Genomic DNA, 24,948 nt, shown 5'->3' on the forward strand with positions numbered 1-24,948 from the left:
CCATTAAAATAAATTTTACCCAAGTGTTTATTTCTTTTATTATTATTATTTTTTATGCACAAATCAATGCCTCATAAAGAACTTTATAAAAACAATTCCACCCAATTATATATCATTTTGTAAAGTAACAACATGGTGAGCATGTTATTAATAGGTCTGTCAGCATTAATGAGAATCAATGAAGGTCCATTATTAGTACTAGGGCTAAAATGTGTGTCAAAACAACAGTTTAAACCTTTCTTGCAGCAGCAGCAGCAGCAGAGATGTTATTCTCTACAAATTATGCAATCATACAAGTGTCATTTTTAAAAATAGGTCACAAAAAAATCCTACTTTTGTCATTTTTGTATATGTTTTTCATAATCAAAATGAGAATGACAATGATCAATTTCTTCAACACAATAATGATCGAATTTGCAATATCAGTCAAAGTAATCACAATTAGATTTTTTTAATTGTTCAGCCCTAGTTTAATCTATCTAATATTGTGCTGGTTATAATATAGAATTATATATTTCTTGTTTTTGTTGAAAAATACATAAGATGAGGAACTAGAAAAAGAATTCCATATTAAATTGCAGTTGTGAGAAAAAAAGGGCAATTAGATAATTTTCTCAAACCACTCAGCCCTCATTAGCACATTACTTTTTTAAATTGCATGTTTTATCGTCCATTTCAGCATGTTTGGGTTAAGCCATTGCAACATCTTGTAACTACAGTGACATTAAAAAAACACTACTTCACCTTATTGTCTCCTTCTACTTAAAAAACACAGACAGCTCAGTGAACAAGTCAAAAATCATCCCCACTTTGTGTTGTCAGATATTTACCTTTTTACTGTTAACTTATTACCTGTTCAATCCATAACAAACTCCTTTTGATGTAGTTGTTCAAGCCAAAACCTTTGATCAACCTGATGAAGAATGTCTTCTTTTAATCAGCAGTTAGGAGAATTAGATGCCAGCATTAAATTGATACTACATAGATTAAATCTGCTGACATCTGTTCATTCTAGGGCTTAAAAATACATAATCTTACAACCATGATGGTGATGTGCACATGCACAGTAGTCACATCCATGATGTGCAATGTTAGACACATGACCTTAAGTACATCATACTGCCTCTTCTGTTTTTTGGATGAGAATCAAGATGACTTTTCCTTTTTCTTTGACTAACCAACTATAAGTACGTCTGAAATCAGTTTCAATAGGCAGAGAACTGAGCAAGTAGTCTGTGTTAGAACTTTAAAGCTGCAGGTGTTACTGCTGCCATTACAGATAAGTCGCTTACTCCCTCTCCTTTTCCTCCTCCGTGTCACAGCTGTTGTCAACAGGCTGCAGTGTGGGATTTTCAAAATACAACTTCAACACCCAAATAAGAACATATAAATCTAAAAACATGTCAAAAATAAAAAAATCAAAATATATCCTGTAGAAAAAAAAGGCAATTTTTTCCAGTATCGTTCAGCCCTAGTTCATACCACATTAAGCAGATTATCACCAGTGCATCCCCAGATACTAAAATAGAAAGATTTCTATTTTTCATATTTGTTTTTTTGTGCATGGAGTTGAATTAGCAACTCTGACTGGATTTCTCTAAGTTATTTTTGTTGTTTTCTTCATTTTTACAATCAACCGATATTTCAGGTTTTACCCAAGGGCCTTGTTGAGGAGGGTGGCTGCGTGTGGTCCAAGGAATCCTTGAGTTATAAAACACTTAACTTTTAACTCAAAAGATAGAAACTTCTGGTGCAGGTGTAGTCTGGGAAAAGTGTGTTATCTGTTCTAAGGCCACTGTGGTTAAAAGTTAAAAAAAAAATAAACCAGTGCTGAAATGTGTTGATTTTTATTCAAAAGTTACTGTCTCCAGACAAGTACAAATCAGAAAACAGAGTGACTGAAAGAGGATGGGATAATAGACAACAACCTAGAGTGTAGGCAAGAGTGCAGAAAAAATAAAACACAGAAATGGCCAAAAAGAAGGAAAGAAATTAAATTTGTATATATACACATGATCTAATAAGAATTTATACCAATGTAGTGGTAAGTAACAAACAATAAACAGTACTTTTTCCTTAAAAGAATTTTCTTTTTTACTTACATAAAATAATTAGGCAAAACACATATAGGCTGTTCATCTACTTTATCACATTACATCTGACCACCTGATGTTTCATGTTCTAAAGAAGCCAATTATCCACCTTTAAACATGACTGATCCTCTGGCATGGAAGATTACTGTGAGAGAAGGTGACCTTCACAAGCATGTTTAAGGCTTAAGCATGGAATGACTACAAAATAACGACCTCAGTAGACAAAACATTTCATTAAAACTTGTGTGTGACAAATATATGTCAAAATCTAAGCTTTGTCTAGCTGCCACAGCGCTGCTGAAAAACTCATCATCATCAGTATTGTCTGAAGGACTACCTTTCACGTTTAACATTTGAATTCTTGAAGTATTTCGTGACAGGACCTTAATGTTGAGAAAACCTTAAAGCTGAATTTCACAAGTCTTTTCATTAGTTTTATCCAAACTAATTTACATGTAGGAAAAAAGGTAGAAACCCGAAGACATTATCAAGACAAAAAGAAAAAAAAACATAAAAATACAAATTTAAAAATCTTCCTTGACGCATGGCTTTACATGCTTCCAATTTTTTTTGTTTTACTTACACATTTCTCAAACTTTGTGACTGAAGGTTGAAAAGTTGAAAATAAGAAAACAAAAAGCACATATATAAAATCAGCACCGATTCATATATAACTTTTATTTAAAATGTAGAGATACCCATATCAACATTATGCTGCTGGATTTTTAGAGAAAAAAAGATGTGTTATTTACTGAGCCGCTTCCTGTCGGAGCCCACACAGTGGCACCACTGGGTAAAAATCTGCTCATTTTTCAGGGGCTGGGAGGGGGTACACATTTGTCTACAAGCAGATGGTGGATAAGGAGCGGTCCGAATCTTGGGGCTAGCTTTGGGACTTACTGCTTTAACAGTGCGGAGCGTTCAGTGGACTCGGGATATCTTCACAGCATAAAGGGATCATGACTGATTCTACACGACATCTCACCATCTTAACCACCAGTGGTTTTCAGGGCCTCAAATCTGGCCCAACAACAGGGAAAAGAAACTTATGAGATAAAAGGGAGAAAAAAAAGAGCACAGAAACATAAAGACCTCCATCCACTTGGCTAACACAGTACAAGCAAGCTACTACAGTCTGTTTATAAATTACTACTTCACACCTGGTAACTTACTACAATTGTAAAAAGGGTTAGACATGAACAAAAAAGTTTCTTAAGTTAAACACACCAATTCATCCCCGCTTAAAAAAAGGAAAGGAGAACAAAAAAGCTATTATGGATTTTTCTTCAGACATGTCTCGTCTCTAAAAAGTTTGGAAGTGGCCTGTTACACTATTTCTGAACAGGAAGAGCTTACCCAAGATTATAAAAGTAAATATTTGAAACAAAGTCCTCTCTGAGCAAGCAACACTGAGTGTGGGTTGTCGTTGGTCCACGTGGAGTACAAGCCAGAATTTTTTTTTGTTTTTGTTTTTTTCCTTACAGAAAAAAAATCTTCTGTTTCCGCATCTTAAATTCTCTTTAAATACAAAGCGCCTCTTCTGTTATCCCTGCGTCAAAATCATCTGGATATTAGCTTAAAACATGGACACCCCGAGGACCTGGAAGACACAAAAACAAAGAGAGGTTGTAAAAAACAGGTTTAAATCTTCAATATAAGAACAAAAATACAGGCAAAAACAACATTGATATTAAAAAGCCCTTTTGCAAATGCGATGATGGAAAATAAAAATAACAGAACATTTTCTCATATTACAACACACAATGGCATTCAAGGTGTGCAGCTTATTTTTTATCAGTATACTGTTTTGAACAATCAATCATCCAACTAAATGTCTTTGACTGATGCAAAAAATTTGCATTAAATAGAACCTCTTCATTAAAAAATGATGGTGGACAAACGTTTCGTTGTAAGTGTGCAGACATGAATAGAACAACATGTGACTGATTTTCTTTTTTAATGTGTGAAAAATGTGGACAAAAAAATGACTAAGTGTGCAAAGGCCTTTAATCTGCAACCAATTATCTCACATCGAAGTGCACACAACATGCATGTAGTTACTCATAAACTAGAAGTCACCCAGCAATGCCCAGCAGAACAATGACAGGGTTTGCACTGTTATATTTCTTAAGAGTTTCACATCAGGCTGCATGTGTAGGCTTCTGTGTAGGGTCAGGGCTGTGTATATACAGAAACTGGAAATTAAATTAAATATTTTTTAAGACCTTTATAAAGGATCTCTTTACATGAAGACCCCACTGTTCTTACCAGTTACATTGGTGAGACAGCTGCATGTATTTTTTGAGCAGATTGTCAGATAAATTTGCCAACATGGTCAAGAAAATTCAGATAGCATTTGTGATAGGAGTCTGCAAATAAAGCCTTCTTGAGATGCTTGTAGTGCAAACATTGAGAGACTCTGTGGTAAAACTGCACTAGGCAAAATCCTGTAAAATGCCAACAAGAACCGACCTGAGCCTTAGCTTGAACACCTCTTCTCCCAACCAGTACTCAGAAAAACTTCAATTTCCCATCATTTACATGCACACATCATTCAAACACAACTTGCAAGCTGTAAGGATGTACTGATAGCGGGACGAGCCAGAACCTTAAAGCCTGTTTCAGACTGGGCGAGTGAGACACCACCACATGGCTTGAGTTTCAGTTTGTTTGCAACAAGTCAGGGCTTTCAGACTGCCTGCATGAGCAGCTATTCTCATGTACCTCAAGCGTGCAGTTCAGGCATGGAGAACTTAAGACAATCAAGGTCTGGCCTATTTTTTTCTGTGTGTAGTTATGGACCATAATAGACAGGAAAATGACAAATGGAGAGCTGAATTTACCTTGTTGTAGCACATATGATGCCCACACTGGTAGAACATGTTTACAGTGCGTTTCTTGATGACCTAAATGAAGCGCCCGTTTAATTTAGTTGTTCTCTTCTACTTTAAGTAAAGCTTTTCGTTTCCACATTGACAGAATATGAGTGCACTTCTGGTTTGTGCTTTTCAAGAGTAAAAGCCCACTTCAGCATTTCTTCTGAGAAATTCCCTTTGTCTGTACTTTAATTTTGAATAATTCCTGACACGCTTCCAATATACACTGAATCAAGTCACCTGTAGGGGGGTTTACTGAAGTAAAACTTATGAAGAATGACAGTGACAGCAGGGATATGCTGCCAACACTCAGCAAACTCGTGCCAAGTGTCAAAGTCGCACCACACGTGCAGCACACACAAGCAGCAAAACAAACAGCCAGTCTGAAACAAGCTTAAAAAATGTGTCAGGTCTGGTGAAGTTCCATCAGAATCTCACTTATGCTTAAAACTAAATGTAAAAACAAAAGCAGAAAAAACTAGCCCACAACTTCTTGAAAAATATATAAATTGATATCAGCTACAAAATGTAAGAACTTTTGATCTTGCATTTAAGACTTTTTAATACTCTTTACAGCCATGGGTTTTGCTATATTGATTTTCAACTCTCAATATTTTTTGTGACCCTGCATACACATCCTTTGATACTCAGGGTGCTGGCTCAGTAGCTGCTTCTGTTTCCAAACAGTCCAAGACTACCTCGTGCTAATTTCTCAAATTAGACAAATCTTGCCGTTTCATTTTCACTTATCCCACTACATTCAGCACATCTGCTGTTTCAAATAAAATCTCTTCAATCCACATCAACATGAATAGTGTTTTTGGAGCAGATAAAAGGATCTGAGGCAGATTTTGTTGAGAGCAGGGGTGCAGCGAGTCTAGTCAAGCAGTACAAGCTGAAGATTTTGTTTCTTAGCTCCTGAAAAAATGTAATGGAACAAGACAGCAAGTGTTTGAAGAGTAAACTGTGTTCTGTGACAATTTAATTATTTCAAGTTGACACAAAAAACCCAAACATGTTTTTGTGATCTACTTCCGAGGTAGAGTCTGAGGAGCCGTACATTTCAAAGCTCAGAGTAAGAACAAATCTGAGAGTCCTAGACAATGCTTTAGCAATCGACATGTTGCATTTAAACATACTCTGGCTGGTTGGATAAGCTTGTCTAAATATTTTTTGCAGCCTTGCAGAGATCCTAAAATACAACACGCAATGTGACTAATTGTAAGCCATCTCTTTATGATTTGGGTCCACACATTTGTGCTATATTTAGTGCATTTCTGCTCAGAGGAAATCACAAGTTGTATCAGCTCTCTTTGTGCCTCACTGGCTCCTCCAGCTGGCCCGTCCACAAACACACCTGCTGTCTCCATGAGTCCACTGTTCATGGCTCTACACGTGTACATGAAACAGATTTAAGCAAAAGTGTGAAGTAGGCTCCTTACCGATTCATCCATGATAGAAGCAGGGTCAAAGTAGTCTGGCTTGAGCTCAGACCTCTCCCGGCGGTTCTTGGAGGGTGGCTGAAAAAGAAAGAGCACACAATATTAGAACGGTCTTTACCAAAAACAAAAGATAATGTTTGGGAAAAAAAAACAAACACCATGTGATATTATGGATTTTTAAAACAGACGATGCTTCATTCAAACAAAACAGTTCAATTCCAGGAGATACTTGCAGCATTCGACTCCTGCTGCACTATTTAGAAAGACACATTTATGGAATGAATTTAGAGAAACTAGGCCAGTTGCTGAGTTTTCCGTTTTATTCAACATGACATGTGGAGCCTTTCTCATGGAGCACAGCATACGTGCATGAATCCAAAATAGACATTTGTCTTTGATAAAATTTAGCTCTGGCTTTCACTCAGAATCCGTGGTTCTTTGGTGTTGGCCTCAATGCTCAAATAAATTAGTCATGTTGCCAGTGGGTTTACTAACAGTCGCTAGGCTCTGTCAACAATACTTAATTATTTCTATTACCAAATGTTTGACATCCACATCACAAAATAACTCTTTTTGAAACTTAATTTAGTTTGGGGTTAAATGTTTCAATGCTCACAAGCTGATTGTTAGAAATTGTTACGTGTTTCACGCTTTAAAGCCAAATGTATCACATTTGATACAAACTTTTTTGAGACCTCTACCTAATCAACATGATCAATAAAGTACTAGAAAACCTTTTTCAATCCTAAAAATGCCATCCAGTGGATTATCAATTGCCAGAAAGGCCTAATGCATCAAATGTAATACAAAAAAAAGTTAAATTTTACAGCGATTTTGGGGTTTTTTGGATTGCGGTAGAAGGTTAATTAAACATCTAATTCCCAAAAAATGTGGATTTTCTGGCTATTATTGGAGGTATCAGGCTTCACGAGATGGAGTTGAATATACTTTAAACAATACTGAATCAAAGGGGCACAGGTAGCCTAGTGGTTATGTCTGTGTGCCCCATGCACAAAGACTGTTGTCCTCAAAGTGGATGCCCTGGGATAAAATCCTATCCCATACGTCAGCTCCCAACTCTCCCCATCTGTTACCAATTCTATGCACCGTCCATCCTATCTGAATAAAAGCATACAAGCCCAAAAATAAATCTTAAAAATGAAATAAATTACTGAATTTGTTTCATACCAGATCAATGTCCATGGTGTCAAAGTCCATGCCTTCATTGAGATCATCCATACGACCCTCAGATGACATCATCACATCCTCCACAATTGGCTCTTCATCCTCCTCCATAAGCCCAGTGCCGCGACGACTGTAACAAAAACAAATCCATTGAGAAATAATGACAACATCCTTCATGTCCAGATGTTCAGAGTCACCCACTGTGCAGGTGCGTCTGTCTTACATAGCATGCTGCAGATTGGTCCTGAGCTTGGCGTAGTTCATGGCTCTTTCCTGCTGCTGGCGTGCCTCTTCCTGCTGTCTCTGAGCGAGCATCCACGTCACCTGGGAACTAAAAACAAACAAACAAACAAACAAAAAAAAAAACAGGATAGCATTAGAAACTTTTCTGGAATCACAATCATATCAGATACAACTTTCCAGATGCTGTCTCACCAGCTAAATAGCTATGAAAGTCAGGTTAGATGTTTAAACTAGTAAGTCACTGTCCCAGTAGGCTCTATACTTGGCAGGCTGTTAAGTTGGAACATTTGCTACCGTTTGCCCTCAAAATTAATCGCACGCAAATGGAAAATTACATTGAGCCCCGTCCTAATGTGTTTTGGCTCATGTTCCAGTCTTCTGATCCCATTCTTAGAGAATACATGAGCTGCTGAACTTAATGACGGCCCTGGATACGGGCCTAGATCTATCTATAAAATCTTGTAGTTGAGAGCGTAAAGATGTGAGGAAATAATAGATAATAAATGAAAAGAAAATGGCCATCAAAGTCTTTCTGAAATGCTAGGGCAATGCAGCAGATGATGAGAAAAGCTGATTTTAAACTGTGGAAACAAAAAGTGAAGGAACATTCCCTACAATATTAAAGGGCATCATTGCTGTGAATTCTAAAGCCAAAATACTGATTTAATCACACATATTCATTGGACTCCCCTAAGATACATTGCATTTATACTTAAATTACATTAAAGCAAGAGCTTGCATTAAAAAGAAAAAAACTAAATTGATGTCAACAACACTGGACTTATATCTGGTAGGAAGCTTCAACAATGATGAAATGATCCGTTTTTTATTTTTTTCACGATAAATTAAAAAAACAGTGCAGTTGGCACTTTTAAAACTGTTCTGATTTTAAATTCTTAAAAATAATGTGTATATTCTAGTTTATGGCTCCCTTTAATGCATCGCATATTTAACTGTGAAGTGCACGGTTACACCTCAGGAATGAAACATCCAAGTATGCATACTTGTAATCCATGGGTGTCTGGTGATGCTGAGGCGTCTGTTGATGGTGCTGCGGGTGTTGGTGGGGCTGCGGCTGGTCGTGAGGGAGGTTGTAAACCCCCATGTAGCTGTCATCACGACCCCTCTTAGGGTCTCGCATGGCAGTGGAGGTGAGGTGGGGGGACGGCAACATGACTGGGGTTTGCATGCTCTGCTGCCACACCTCGCTGCTGCTGCTCTCCTCTGCAGAGAAAAGCCCAAATGTCAGACAAACACGCAACAAAAAAATGCACAGTCCTATGGGTTATGCAGATGTTTGGATTGTTGGTTTGATATGAGATTGGATCTCCTTTCAAGTACCATAACAGTAAACAACGTTGGGATCTCCAAAGGTAAACTTCCAGCAAACTTTAGGTTTCAGTTCTCAAATTAAACCTTTCCATGCATCTTTGCTCAATTTATCAATAACATCTGGCTTACTCAGAGGCGGTGGAAAATTGCTGTGTGAAGATACAGAGCATTCACTGAAGCCAGGGGTCTTTCCTGACAAAGAAAGTGCAGTTCACAGTTGGGATAAGGATCCCAGGGAAAAAACACAAATGAAGTATTTGGTTCGATTTGGACTGTAAAAGGTTGGCTTGTTATATCACTATAAAATACAATCAGATCTGACTCTTTCTGATGTCATTAAGCCTACAACAAAATGGTTTCAATTTGATTTTATTGAGAGGTCTGCCTTCAATATTGGAAGACATTATGTACCTTATTAACATAGTTTAAGAAAAAAGCAAAACAGTTTTAACAATTTCATTACTGAAGGGTTTCTGCATTTTAATGAAAAACAACATATCAAAAAAAGTTTTTAAAAGACCTGGCTTTCAATGTTGAAATACAAAGGTTTATTTCTTTAAGTATCAAAATAAAATGTTTTTTTTTTGCAAACTTTCATGATTATCATCCAGGCTTATGCCCCCTTTTTTCCAACTCAACTTGCCTATGCACTTTCCTTGTGAAAGCTGCGCTTTTAAGAACTGTATTTTGATGTGCAAACAACAAATAATTAAATAAATATCAAATATGGCTAAAATATCAGTAGTAGGGTTTTTATGACAAGGTCTTACATGTGACACATGGTGATGTGAATGATTAAAATGTTTTTGTTTAATTGTAATCTTGACTTTGAGAAACAGAGCGGTATAAGGACAAAGTTTTGTTTCAAAGGACAAAGAAAGGCCTCATAAAGAGGGGGGTATTTCTACTGTCCTGCTTAGATCACTTCGAGTTAAAGAAGGCTATGTTTTTAAGATAAATTAAACATTAGGAACCAGCCAACAATAAATACATCCAAGGTGGAAGGCAAAAGTGGCCTTTGCTCTGTGTTGAGCTGCAGAGCCTGTATCAGACACCACTTGCACTATTTCAGCTGTGGAAGGACAGCAAGAGGAAATCCTTTTATATGCGTAAACAACCCTGCACCATGAATCTATATGGATAAATAAATGCAAACATTGATGGTAGTTTATGTCAAAAATATTTTCACACAGCCTTGAGGACTACAAATCGTCCTCATCCTCTTAATCTGTACCTGATAGCAAGGGCTTGCTTACATCTAGGTTGTTTAAAAGTTCATTATGATGTGCAGCTGAACACAAAAATTGTCGAACAGGTGTGTGGTAGGAATTTCCTAGTAAAGGGGTAGTGTAAAGATGATGGTGTATATTGATGTATTGGCTTTCTGTCACCTTGATTGGAGATTTGATCAACCAATCAATGTTATCAATCCAGATGTATGGACTGGTAGACCAATAATAGAAATATGTCACTTTGGAAGACTAAAAGCAATGAAACACATCATTGGGGTAAAAGCACAGCAATACTGAAATTAAACATTCCAAAGACATGTTTGATCACGGTAACAAATTTCAGCAAAGCTAAAGATATAAAATAATGCACAGACATAGATGTTAAATATGCTGTGCGGCTGTAAGGAGCTGTGTGACTCTCCTACCATCTGCTGTTTAATCTCCTGGCCCATCAGCTTGGCTGGCTGAGCCAGGCTGGTAAGAACGCATTTGGGTTAATCTGGGCTCCAACTCTGCTTTTGTAATATCATGTCTGGGCTGGGCTAAAATGTATGAATGTGACATTCTCATGAGGCCTACTGTCTGTGCTTTTTTACTGGAGAGAATAAACTGATTGATATGTCACCAAATGAGGATGTATTTGCACTGAGTGCACCAAATTCATGTATGAAAAAAATTCACCTAGTTTTGAATTTTTTCCCCAAACTACTCTGTGTATTCCTGAGGGTGCACTACCTTCTGGTAGCTTCCTCTTGACTGCTGACGTTCCAGCTGTAGCAGCAGGGGGTTTAGTCTTCTTGGACCGGACTGAAGAGCCTCTGCTGGAGTAACCACTCATCACAGACATGGTGTCGTCATCGCCGCCCGCCTGCAGGGAATTCCTGTATGAGATGAGGGGAAGCCAGCAGTCCTCTCGCTGCAGTGCCATCTGGAACGTCATGAATCGCTCCAGGTACATGTGGCTAGGGAGAAGCGGGAGGTCACATCGACATGATAAACAAACTCATACATTAATGCACACACAAGACAAACTTTACGTACAAAACCAGGTGCACATTCCACTTTGAGGCCTCGCATCACCCACGCATGCATCAGAAACACCAGTTGCACCAGTTGTCATAGCACCTGTTACGCAGAGGCACTAGAGCCTCCCACCTGTTAGTTTGGCATAAAAAAAACTTACACAGTCCTCTTGTCTTGTCTCATAAGCTTGGAGGAAAACTCGCTAAGGATATCCAAGAAAGCCAGGTTGAGGGGAGGGCCTCCTTCTCCCTGGGGACTTGGCTCCTTAAATGCAAACTCGATACCATCCCTGAGAGATGCAGAGAGACAGAGGAAGAAAAACACAATGTGAGCAGGTAAAGAGAATTAATTTAAAGTAAAATGCTACCCCAAATAGTGTTACAAAATATCAATCAAAATATGACACAGATATAAACAAAAACAGACTGAAAACCTAAAGCTAAATAGTAATAAAAAGTATGAATAAAGTACATATCTGCATCCGAACCAGGGATATTCAACCGCCTCGGCATGTTATAAATAACTGTGCACCTTGCATGCCTGTCTCCCACTGACAGACATGATGCATCAATTTTTAACAACCTTACTTTAATGCACTTTTAACTCTTAGAAAGAAAGCACAAATCTCACTGAAACCCAAAATATAAATGATGACACTACAAAACATTTAGCACATAAATGTAGATGATTAGGTCAGGATCAGGATCAGTATGTCAGGTAAGAACAAATGTGCTTACTTTAAAGATCATGTGCACTTGTGCACTGTTAAGTTCTTCACTGTTAGAGGGTTTCAACTCTTTTCCAAAGATCATTTCCCAGGAAATTTGCATCCTGCTCATCCACCAGTATGTTCTTACATTGAGGTCTGATTCAAAAGATGTGCAATCTATGGCTATAACCATGGACACTTACCATGATAATAAACAATGAATTTGTGGAAAAGAAAATATGCAAATACACCTGCTTTACAGTACAACTACATTAACATGTTAACACAATGTCTTGGGCATTTAGAATCTTTTTTTTCTCTTATTTTCTTGGGAGAAAAGGCTAGGTATAAAAAAAAAGCCATATACGCTGTAGCTACAATGTTAGTGTCATTTATCAGATGCTTTTATCCAAAGTGATTACATCTAAGACACAGACAGGTGCTTGCTCAAAGATACTGTTTGTGTAGAGATCAGGATTCTAACCCTCAATCTCATGTACCGAATCAGTGATGTAAACCACAAAGCTATCCAACCACCACTGAAGCTATCAATGAGTTTAGTTTTGAGTTCTACTGGTTAATCCTTAAACTAATTTGATGAAAAACACATTTGCCTTATGTGGTAGCGAGAAATCTGAATAAAAATTCCTGAGAAATAAACGTTTTTAAAATAGTACACATGCCAGTAGTAACAAACTCCTGAGCTTCAGAAGAAAACAGCCCATCTGTCCGGTCTTTTCAATGAAATGCTATATCAATAATTTGTCAAAATTGAAATAACACAACAAAACTGTAAATTACTGTGTGATCAAGATGGGTGATTAATCAGATTTAAAATTCAATAACACTTATCATCCCACTGTTATGAAAACAAGATAATTGAGATAAATAATTGCTGTGCTCCATGTCCTGGTGTACTCGTTTTGTCCGTGGGTTTTTATAATATTGGGTAATGAAGTGCATAGTCTCCTCTTTTACAGCACAGAGTGTACTCTGCCTCTCCCACCAAAATAGCTCTTGCTTAAGTGAAAACATGAGCAACTGTTCATTTGAAACTCCAGCACGGATGTGTATACTTTAAAATCAAAAAGTTATTTTGTTTAAAAATTATCATCTCAAAATTCATCAAAATAATTGTGATTAGCAGTCCCACACTATGATGGCTACAACAGCGCTGTGAGACAGCTACAAAAAGTACACATTTCATGTCATGAGAACCATTTAATCAGAACAGAACTGTGTTTGAGAAGACAATACTAGCTGAGAAAAACACAGCACTGTTCACCAGCATACAGCTGGTGTTTGCCTCACCCAAAGTCTGGCTACCACTTATAAACCAGGTCGTCTCACTCATCATCAAAATGCACCAAAATGCATTTGAAACCAGTGCCACGAGCCAGGGGTTATTCACAAACCTACATGTTAATACGTTAAACAAGCTAGCCAGCACATCAATCTTAGCAAATGAACAAAAAAATGAAAACAAAATTAAAATTGTTCAACTGTGAAACAAGACAAAAGAAAAGCAATGTTTATCTATACACCAAACAAAAAATATAGCAAGTAGTCAGCAGTGACTCATGTGAATGTTCACAGTGAATACCCAATGGCAGCTATTTTAGGAAGCTCTGATATGAAATCAAGAGAATGTTTAAATTATTTGTCAGCGCTAGAGGAGTGATGAGACACTTCACTCACAAGATGAGACAAGATTTAGACTCGTGGGAATGAGACAAGATTTTACACAACATTTTAACTTTGATAACAGAATTATGACTGGAAAATTTGTCTTTTATTCAAGTGATCATCATGACATGTAGAGTTGCAAGTCCATTGTGAACATGTCTAGTCTAACAATGGTTCAAACATGAATTTTTACAGCACTTCATATCAAATATCTATGCATATTAATAGTGTCGCATCCTCATCACTTTGCATCTCATTGCTCCAATTCAAATAACAATAACAATTACAGAGGCAGCTAGATAAACCTGATCTTTATATATATTTCAGTAGAAGTCTTTCTCGTCCGCGATCGGGAATCATCTACATTACGAACCCTGAAAGAAATCTGTCAATAACACATTTTAAAAACCATTTTGTGGTCAGTTTTCACATGTGGCTGCAGACAGAGATGGACACATGACACACACCTCATTTATTTAGTGGAAGAGAGGGTGTGTGTTTCCATTCTCCCTGCCGCAGCATGTGTGGAAAACACTTTTTAGCCTCTGGTCACAGAGGATCAACTGTGCTGCCTGTTTTACTAGCTGCAACACAAACTGAGTGTCAGAGACAATTGCATGGGCAATCTCCTGTTCAACTGGACTACTTCTTGGGAGCTACAGATTAACAGGCTGCCTCTATGCAGCCTGTTAATCTCACAAGACATTTTTCACATTGACAATAAACCTCGTGATGTTTCAGACTCATGTGACATGAGATCTTGTCACACCCCTGGTCAGGGCAGCACAAAATATTCCTGGTTATTTTGCTTTTTGTCCTATTTTCAATATGTTTATGACTACTGATTACTGATTAGTGCATAAGTAAAGGAATTTAGGTTGTCTTGCTATTTTCCTGATTCTTGTGCTGTAAAGCCCTTTGAAGAGTCCTCAGCAGCTTCATTACACTTCCTTGCATCAGCATGTTTGCTACCTCACTAAACCCTGTAGTCAAGTCTCATTGTCTTACAAAGCAACAATGTACTACATCACTTTGAAAGTTAAGACAAGTTCATTTATAGGCTTAAAAGCAATATTTAGCCTGTCTTTCATCATTTTAACACCTGCTCTATGACCAGCATATTGTATTTTATATGTTACACAAGTAGAGGAAGAATCCATGCTAAAAACACACAAACGTCTGTGTTTTCCTGCCAAATCATAATTTCATAATCCATACTGGATGCAAATCAAATGTGCTAACAGTGTGTTTCTACACAGCCAATTAGCAAAAAGCATGATGATGCATGGTTGAAAAGGTCAAGGCTGCATGTGAAATATCTCAGTTTCAACAGTTTAAATAGTACCCTTTTATACATACTTCTGCAACACTTTAGGTGCATGGGAATGTGCAGAGTGTAACATAGTATCACTTAAGCCTCTCTAAAGTCCAGAGGGCAAGAGGAAACACAGTATTCAAGGAGTAATTTGTCTAACATGACAGATCCCAGATGCAAGGCCAAAAAATGAAAGAAGAGCTGAGCAAATGAAACCAGATCAGTATGGAGTCTTACTTGTGAAGCATAGCGATGGCATCTCTGGTCTTGACTTGGTCGAGACCGAAGGTTAGAGAAAAACGACGGGCCAGCTCTTTGATTCCACAGAACGCCGAGGAGGAGCGGTCGAACCCATGACCCAATTCAGACAGCATTTCATTGAAAAGCTAGCGGGAAAAGATGAGGGTAATAGGTCAAACTCTTGTGAAGATGAGACAAATCAACTGAATTACAGGGTGAAACTGTAAGAGTGTGCAAACTGACCTGCTGCAAACTGAGGATGAGCGTCTTGGCACATTGAATCTTATCGATTTGCCGAGTCTTACTCATAGTCTCCTTGATGATGTCACCATAATCATTGTAATACTGCAAAAGAAGTTAATATTACACATACATCAAAGAATGTCTTTGTTCGCAACAGCTTACATTTTAGGTACAGAAATAAAAGATGTGACTATTGAATGTGCTACTTCTGCGCTGCGTGATATTAACTAGAATTTATAAATGGGCAATATATTTTATAGTGTTATTTTGTGGTGCTACAATCCCCTTCTCTCCCTTAACAGGCCTGTGATGGCAGAAATTTCAATGACATTTATGTAAAAGATAACTGAAAAAATGTTTTTATGAATCTCTGTATTCTGTTCTCAGTACTTGTAGTTTGTAAAAGAATCTGTGGTTGCAGGCTGTTTGAAGCTGCTGCCGGAAGCACCTAATTTTCTGGTGTTGCCATTTACTAAACAAAGCACTGAAAATCATAACAATTACAGATCTTTATTGTCAAGAAATTGTCGAAAATAACTTGTCATTGATTTAACTAGCTTTGGTAAAGACATTGGTAAATAACAATGCATAGTGGGGTGCATCATGGCTACAATTCCTCCTCTGCATCTGTTTGACGCAGGGGATGGTTGTTTGGTGCATACTGGGTGTTCCAGTACAGTCAGTGACTTTAAGTGGAGTGTGTTCATGGCTGTTTAGTTTTTTCCTCCTTAAGTATGTGTTGAGGATTCTTTTAACAAAATAATTCAGAACTACTCAAACAGTAATTTGTGAGGACTTTATGTGGCAATATTTAGGAACACAGTCAGCTGACGAGCAAGAGTTACCACAGTCACTGATGAGACTGATACAATGGGAGTGTTACTTGTAGAAACAAAGTGCAAATGCTGTTCTGACCACACGTCACCAGTCCATGCTAATCTGACAACTGATTTGAGTATTATGTTAGATCTGATGTCAGAAATAACAGTAATCTCCTTGAGTGTCTCCATATTTGTAAATAAAATCTTTCAAATCAAGTGGCTGTATCCAGCCTGAGCTCTCTGGTGTGCCCTCTTGTGGCATCTTTCAGTAACAAGCGTGGTATACAGGCATGTATATTTACAGGAATACCCATGATGTTGCCGGATACACATCTCCAGCCTCATGCTTCTTTAATTTACCCACCACTGGAAGTCTGAGGAATGGTGGCATTGCTCTTTTTCCTTGTGCGTGCACTAAGACACAACATGTGTGTTTAAACAGGTGGTGATAGCTGTATTAAATTAAAATGTAAAGTAAATAGCTATACAGAGTAGTTCCACTCACCCTCATGTACTGTTTGAAGATGTCAGCTCCGGTCTTCATTTCTACCACGCAGTAAATGATCAGTTTACAATAGGCAGCAAGGAGGTTTCTCCTTTTGTGCAGAGCTTCAATCTTCACTGCCTCGTCGTCCTGTTGCCCATCTAAGATGATGGCAAAAAGAAAGAATTTTAACATATTACTCATCTGAACTTCTTAAATCCCATCCTTCATGCACTCTCCTTGACAGAAGGATTTTAGCAGAAAGTAAATGAGCCTCTAGATTGGCAGATTTGCATTTGTACCTGTGCTATTTGTGTCATCGTCCTGATCTATGAAGACGTGGTTCAGGATAAAGGAGAGCAGTTCAGACTGCAGCGAGTCCTCGGGGGAATAGACCAGGGGCTCCAGGTGCTCCCTGCCTCCGGACACCATCTGGTGACTGAAGATGAGCAGGAGATCACACAGGATGGTGAAAGCCTATGGGAGAAAAGAGCAAACAGAGGGGACAAAAGTCAACTCTCAAGGTGAATAACTAAAGGAGTTTAAGTCAATTTGATGATAACCCACATTATGGGCATGATTACACAGAGAACCTTAAGGATATCTTAAAACAGCCTTTTATTTATGTGAGGCCCAGGATAACTCAGCAAGTTTGATCCAAACCCCTTACATCAAAAGTTGTTTTCACATATGCACTCCTGGAAATATCAAGAAAGCTGCCCCTAAAATCCTCCTGAGTTGGTTTTTCAGACATGCACCTTATAGCAGGAAGTTATTCCTGTCAGACAGGAAAGGGGCAGACAGTCTGAGGAAGTTGCATATGTCACAAATAAGCCATCATGACTGTGGCCCAGTAGGTATAGAGTCAGTCATCTGTAAAGAAGACAGCTGCAGGTTCAATCCCATGTTCATGCAGTCACCTTGTGTCCCTGGGGTGGACCTAGAATCGCTCCCACTGATCTGTTAATGTGTCAGCTGAGTATGAATGGGATTAGTTAATACTCATGGCCAGATAGCAGCCTTTACCATCAGTGTGTGAATGCAAAGTAAACAGGAGTAAATAAGTAAGCATGACTTGTGTAAAGAGCACTGAGTATTTAGACAATTAGCAAAGTTAACTAGGTCAATTTACCCCTACCGGTTTGTCAGTGGTAAATTATCTTGAATATTCCCAGCTGTGTTGTCATGTGGACAGTTTACTCGGGGGATGTCAGGAAAAATTGGGGGTAAAGTCTGGGAGAAAAGCTTTGCTGTTTGAATTCACACAAGCGGCTCACATAGAAAAATTAAGACATTTCTTTTTAGGTTTTGCAGATAAATTAATGTCGTTGTACATGACCACAAAAAAGTGGAGGGTATGCATTGAAGTTACTTACACATGCATAAACTGGAGCCCTATTTGAGTTAATAGTTCCATCACCTTGCCATTTTCTTTTGGACCTTTTCTTTCTCTTTTGCTATGCTTTAAAAAAATACTTTTCCGGGCTAATAAAACTCTGACAGATTATCATCACGTCTGGGTCACCTGCTCTTTGACGGCTGTGTTGACATTGGTGAGGTAGCGCTGACACATCATACAGAATGCCCTCATCTGCTTCCTCAGGGTCACCAGGTCATCCTAATTGAAAAAGTAGGCAGAAATATTTTATATCAAGCTCTTAACAAACATTTTCGATAGGAGAATAATAAAGCTTGTTCAAGAAGGTCTCACTTTCTTGGAGCTGCCCTCAGACGATTTGGCCAGGTGCCATAAGATCACATAGTGGGTACACTGAAGAGAGTGGATGACTATCTGTTTGCAAGAACAAAAAGTTCCATTCCAGTAAAAGTTCATCATTATGAAAAAATTCATTTGCTGAGTCATTAAACTTTGCTTGGTTCATGAGTATTCATTTATGCACCTGCTCAGGCATGTCTCCATTCTCAATGCCGGTGTTAAGAAGCTTGAAGTTGCTGGTAAAGAGGTCCCAACCTGACAGATCATGAGCACTGCAAAAATTTGAGAGGCTCAGTTAGTTTTATAGACTCGTTTACAGAATCACATGTACTGTTGACCATGCTGTACACAGGCTGAATGACTTGATTGAGGAAACAGGTACTCCATAGAGTGAATATCATACTTGTGAAATGCTGTGATCCTTTTTAGAGTCGACAACACCTGATAGGCATCATCTTCATCTGCATCTTCACCCTGTAAAGAGAAATTGCATAACCATGTCAAATTTTAAAGATCACTTACCTAAATAATAAAACTAAATAATCAGATACGAAGAAAGTTTCAAAGGTACAATGAGTAGAACTCCCACTGAAACCTGACTACAAAATGTGTTATATTTTAATCTAGCAGCATTGGCCACCAACTCAAAACAGTTAAAGGCAAGGGAAGTGATAATAATGTAGGAGGATTAAGTTCATGTCACTAAAAGGACTAGAGTAAAATCCTGCACATTTGGCCCTGTTGTTGTGTAAATTCTGTTCTCACTACCTCTTGTAGAAAATCCTCCAGTAGCCTGTTGAACTTGTCCACCAGCTCATCCAGCAGCTGAGAGCGAGCGATGTCAACCCTGTTAAAGATTGTGAACTCCTCATTGCAGAGGGCATGGTAAGTCTTGGAGCAGGCTTCCAGGACTTCAGTGTCTGTGTGCTTCTCCACAATTTCCCTGATCTGCCGCAGCAGGGATTCCAGGTGCTGGATTAGAGAGAAAGAGTGTCAGATCAGGAAGGAAGACACTGACTGAGGAATATAAATCATGAGGTTTAATTAAGCTATTAAAGTACTGTGTCAAATACATTAATCTTTTTTTTTTTTAACTTTAAGGATTCAGTCAGATGCGGCTTACCTTCTCCAGACGCCCTGTGGTATAAATTTCCAGGTCAAAGAACTGAGGCAGCTGCAACAAGTTTGTCACCTTCTCTGCATCCACAGCATACTGCAAACAGAAGGGTAGTAAGTATGCTGCAGCCCAAAGTAAGACCTAAAAATCTGCTGGGGTCCATCAAAACCCTCACACTACCAAAATATGAGATTCAAAGTATGTTTTACTACATATTACGGTCAATGTGCCATGGTAGAATATCTGGTTGTTACAAGTTAATCAAACATCAAATACACCATGAAAACTGTTCTATACATCCCACAAAATAAATGATAAGAAGCTGACATGGAAGTGAAATATTTTGGCTGCGTATTTTATTCTGGGACGTATATGGTATTTATTTGTTGCAAATGACCTCTCCTGGCCCATCTTCAGTACTTCCAAGGCCCACCAGAGGGCCCCGGTCCACACTGGGGAGGCACTGGCTCAGACAATGTATTGTTGCAGATCAACAGCGTGTTCAGGACATTTAGATACCAAGCGACTGCACTTTAGTAACGTACGTACATAATAAGCATTGACAATAAGTCGTCAGTGACGACTTGCCTGCATCACATGCAAACAACAGCCCATACAGAATTTCTGTGGCTCTCTTATCCAGACTTGGTTTCCGTTCATGCTATGTGCTGTGAGGCCACTGGCAATAACAACAACTATGGGCAAGTTAGCTCCACATTAAGAGGTTAGCAATAACTCTTTAGCAGCTCATGTTCCTTACTGTGTCATAAATATGCTTCTAAAGGGCAAGGTGATATGCTATTTAGCAAATTAAGCTTGATCAGCACTGGTTACACTGAAATGACAATTCCAGTCAGGACAAGGGAAGTCACTGGGGAATTATGATGCAATAACTGCAGACAAGCTAGTTCAAAGAGCCGGCTCTCTCTGTGAGTGACAAGGACCAGCTCCCATTTGAGAAGTGGTTTCCCTGTTTTCCTTGTTTGTTGTCATTTAAAAGTTATAAAAAGATTAAAAGTTACCAAATGAAGAGCTGTTTGGAAGCTGAAAGACCATACTCTCATACTCCTGAGCAGAGGCAAGTAAACGGGATCCCTACAAAAAATCTGGAATTCTCATTACCCATAATGAGGCTGGATGGTTAAAAAGCCATGAGGTCTTTCATGAGTGCTGGTACATGTTGTGGTACACTCTCAAACAAATCCCGTTGTGGGCATCCCAGACAACTCCTTTTGTAGTCTGAGCTATTGGATATTAAACCGTTTCAAATATGGGCTGCATCCACACAAAGCATAAGGGATTACTCGATGGTATCTCAATACCCAAAAAGGTCATAAATCCCAGTTGATGCATCATATAAACAGGATTAAAGTGACCAGCATCAGACAATCTGAACAGCAAAGGTAAAATAATCTTTTCAAATCGAATTCAGGCCAGTCTGACACAGGCCACATTTTGAAAAGTGGCATGAGCAGACAAAAAAATCCTATGTAAACAATAAGGCTTGCAGTGTAAATGCAGATGGAGTGACTTTTCTTCTGATTGAGAAACACACTACAAACAGCAAAACAGAAGCAAAATAGAATGGCTATTACAAACCTTGGCCAGTAGAGGGGGTAAAGCCACAGCAAACAGCTCTGTCATTCGGGTTCTGTCATCCAGCTGTGTCTTCTTCTCTTTAGCTGTCATCACCTAATCACAGATGCAACAAGACATTTGATCACACAACTATCCTGCATTCATGCATGAAAAAAATCATGCTCTTAAACATTTTTTTCAAAATGTATTTTCATTAAGGCTCTCTTTTGCCGATTTAAAGCTCTACCACCACTTTGATGGTGCCATATGTAAATTTAAAGGGATACTTCAATATTTTGGCAAATTCGCCCATTGCCACAATTCCTGTAGTCTTAGTAATAGGTTCGTTTCCTTTAGTTGTCGGTGCAAGCTGTTTCTAGATCTGGGGGGACCGTTAAACCAGCTGCACAGCTAAAGCTATGTTAGCAAACATAATTTTTGCTTTTCCTCATCAAACTCATCAAATACACAATCCAACAACTCCAAAACACTCTCATGGACAAGCTGTGACCTGCACATTCACCACGCTATGGAATATTAACATATAATTATGTAACATTACGACACACGAAGCAAATACTCTGAACTATTTCTCACGTGAACCACTGGGCGGAGTGACACAGTGCAGCAGCCATGTCTGGAGTGTAGTTCCGGCTTTGCATTGAGCTTTAAAACATCTCCGTCTCGTAATGTTCCATGATTATTTCGTAGTGTGGTGAATGTGCAGGTCACAGCTTGTCCATGAGAGCGTTTTGGAGTTGTTGGATTGTGTATTTGATGAGTTTGATGAGGGAAAGCAAAAATTCCGTCTGCTAACATAGCGTTAGCTGTGCAGCTGGTTTAACAGTCCCCCCAGATCTAGAAACAGCTTGCACCAACAACTAAAGGAAACAAACCTATTGCTAAGACTACAGGAATTGTGGCAATGGGCGAATTTGCCAAAATATTGAAGTATCCCTTTAATCACATTTGTGATGATGCAATAAATTCATATTTGAGGGGCACACTCAGAAAGTTTAAGACATGCTAAACCAACTATAAAGACAATCATATCAATTTAAAAAGAGAAAATCACAGTCACACAAGCATGTTAGACACTCTTACCCTTTTCCCTGTGCCTCTTCCAACAGGTGGATGGCATTCAGCAGCCTGGCGTACAGTGCACAGCATAATCTCAATCAAGGCTGTCTCTTGTCTGTCTGTAAGAGCTTCATTTAAAAAAAGAGGAATACAGTTAGTATGTAAACTCTATGTCCCATTCATGTTCTGAACCACACACACACACACACACACACACAGGTGATAAACTAGGCCCACACCTTCCTCTCCTGGCAAAGGGTCATCTAGCAGTAAGCTGATCATACACTCCCAGTCCTTCAGTAGCTCTGCACCACATTCCCAGAGGGAGTCCACAAGGTACGCTGCATGCTCATGGAGCTATGTACAGAAATTATACAAAGATTAAAAATGTTCAACTCACTTCTATAATGCTGTCAACAAATAGAAAAACAGTATCCTGCATGTGGCAATGAAGATAAATATTATTATACCTCACTCTCCAGGAAGAAGAAGACAGTGGTCTTAATGAGGTTAGCATTGGGGCTTTGTCTACCTCTCCTCTTTGGAGCACCTTCTTCCTCAGGTTCCCGCTGGCTGAACAGTCTGTGAACATTTAGTTGGGTGTTAGTTGAGTATCCTACAAACACAAGCTCGTTGTTTATTAGATGCAGAGAGAGGTGAGCACATCAGGGGCTTTTTTCATAAGGAGTCTCATATGATAAAACCAATGATAATCCCTATTTACTAAAAGTAGAATCTGTGTACAGGGGTATGGATGGTCAACAGGGGAAATGTTCTGATTTCAGTTTTTAAATTTAGATAACACCTACAGTCTGAGCTGTACTGACCAATTACATATCAGCAGGATTTGATGCATAAGGCAGAAACAATTTGTGTGGACAGCAAAAGACAGGCCATTGTCTGTGCTAATGATGTGCCAGCTCCCTCAGCCCCTATCTAATGATGATTTATCTGCCTCTATAAACAGATAGAGACCAAAGTACAGCTGGCAATACTTTATAGACCACATTTTTACATGAGCTACAAATCTGTGTGACACTCTGCTGTCCAAGCCAAATGGTGTTTAGATTTCCCCACTACCCAAACATATCTGAGGTGATCAAACCAACCCTCATGCAACAAACATTTCAAAAGTTGTTTTCTTCTCATCTTGAGGGCAGAGCTGACAAAGCTTTTATGTTTGTTTTTGGGTAAATCTGCAGGGAAACACTATATAACTTGTACTCTACTAGGGATGCATAAAAACAGTGGTTTAACATTAACATCAGCCAGTATTGACCATTTGGATAAACAGCAGCCATAGGCACTAATGTGGGCATGAACCAACCAAACTGTTGATAACAGAAGAGATTAGTTATTGGGCAGAGGATGTGACCTGTTGGACAAATTCTGATCCATTCCAATGGTCAAATGTTGGCATTTTGGCAATGTTACGCTGTTATAACACTGAAAAATGGTAGTGTACAAGGGGTAAATGCAACACCAGATATGCTAGGTGGGTAGAGAAAGACCATGCAGTCTAAAGAAGATCAACAATGATACCTACATCTGTTTGTAAGGTGAGGAAACAGTGTTAGCAAAGTTGGCTAAAAAGCGAACAGTATATACTCATACCCCATGTCTATGTAGAACGTCACCTCGCAGCAAACTTGACTGCATAATGCCGCCATAAGTTAGCTAATCACCTAATGCGATGGCCAACTTCAGTTTTGTTAGTCATATCTTTTCAACTTGTTTTTTTTAATTTGTGTCCGACAATGGACTACGACTGCTGAAGGGCTCCAAGATTTTACTAATAATCCTTCATACATCCATCATTTCACATCACCTCTGTTTGAAAACCTTAAATCCTGACACACCTGTCATTACTGATACGAGTGTTTGGGTGTGTTAAATTATATTTGTGCTGTGCAAGCACACTTTTCAGAAATCCCATTCAACAATGATGACCTCAGGCCTACTTGTACTTCACAGCTGTAAGTTTAAAAGTTTAACTACACAATGCAGGGGATGTTAAGTTACCCTTTATGTTTCTGCTCTCTACTTTCATCAAACCCCTTGTTCTCTCTTCTGTCCCCATCCCAACTCCACATCATTTCTTTGACTGGATTCCCCTCTGCTCTGTGATAAAAACTAATGACTACTATACAGTGTAAGTATATTTCAGACATACTTCTTAAAGAGGAACTCTCCAGCTGCAACAGCGACAGGTCTGTGTGCAGAGTAGACCAAGTGATAAACACTCTCACAGTCCTCTGGGGTCAGCACTTCGTCTGTACTACTGTAGTGACAAACCAAAACAATCAGTCAACATTTATTCTAAATAAGTTGTCAGCAACACTCATAACATTTCACACAAAGTTTACTACATCTTGGGACAATGACAGTTTTGATCTGACTGCACCAAGAAGAGAGCAAAACAGTCACTTACTTCAGGACTAGAGTGAGCAGTTTGATAGCTTGTACTGCAACGTCATACTCTTTGTCAAGGGTCATGGAGACGATACGATCCTGTACACACAGAGGGAGAGA

General features: G+C 38.7%; 1 protein-coding gene across 3 annotated transcripts in view; it reads right to left on the reverse strand.

Annotated features, from left to right (window-relative positions):
* Window positions 1-1,831: 1,831 nt before the first annotated feature.
* The window catches only part of stag2b (stromal antigen 2b), a 33,215-nt gene continuing 10,098 nt past the window's right edge, over window positions 1,832-24,948 (reverse strand). For all 3 annotated transcript variants that reach the window (XM_041797279.1, XM_041797277.1, XM_041797278.1), the window contains exons 12-34: window positions 24,848-24,927; window positions 24,590-24,697; window positions 22,887-22,998; window positions 22,656-22,773; window positions 22,441-22,544; window positions 21,358-21,450; window positions 19,765-19,854; window positions 19,410-19,613; window positions 19,045-19,115; window positions 18,826-18,913; window positions 18,636-18,716; window positions 18,450-18,542; window positions 17,227-17,401; window positions 16,946-17,085; window positions 15,620-15,721; window positions 15,374-15,522; window positions 11,587-11,715; window positions 11,139-11,365; window positions 8,844-9,063; window positions 7,820-7,927; window positions 7,600-7,726; window positions 6,412-6,489; window positions 1,832-3,693 (exon numbers count right to left, since the gene is read on the reverse strand). In XM_041797279.1, the coding sequence (XP_041653213.1) occupies window positions 3,670-3,693; window positions 6,412-6,489; window positions 7,600-7,726; window positions 7,820-7,927; window positions 8,844-9,063; window positions 11,139-11,365; window positions 11,587-11,715; window positions 15,374-15,522; window positions 15,620-15,721; window positions 16,946-17,085; window positions 17,227-17,401; window positions 18,450-18,542; window positions 18,636-18,716; window positions 18,826-18,913; window positions 19,045-19,115; window positions 19,410-19,613; window positions 19,765-19,854; window positions 21,358-21,450; window positions 22,441-22,544; window positions 22,656-22,773; window positions 22,887-22,998; window positions 24,590-24,697; window positions 24,848-24,927 (2,721 nt within the window). In that variant the 3' untranslated portion in view covers window positions 1,832-3,669. The remainder of the gene's footprint in view (window positions 3,694-6,411; window positions 6,490-7,599; window positions 7,727-7,819; window positions 7,928-8,843; window positions 9,064-11,138; window positions 11,366-11,586; window positions 11,716-15,373; window positions 15,523-15,619; window positions 15,722-16,945; window positions 17,086-17,226; window positions 17,402-18,449; window positions 18,543-18,635; window positions 18,717-18,825; window positions 18,914-19,044; window positions 19,116-19,409; window positions 19,614-19,764; window positions 19,855-21,357; window positions 21,451-22,440; window positions 22,545-22,655; window positions 22,774-22,886; window positions 22,999-24,589; window positions 24,698-24,847; window positions 24,928-24,948) is intronic.

This window comes from Cheilinus undulatus, linkage group 10 (genome assembly GCF_018320785.1).
Source record: "Cheilinus undulatus linkage group 10, ASM1832078v1, whole genome shotgun sequence".
In the NCBI taxonomy this organism is placed as follows: domain Eukaryota; kingdom Metazoa; phylum Chordata; class Actinopteri; order Labriformes; family Labridae; genus Cheilinus; species Cheilinus undulatus.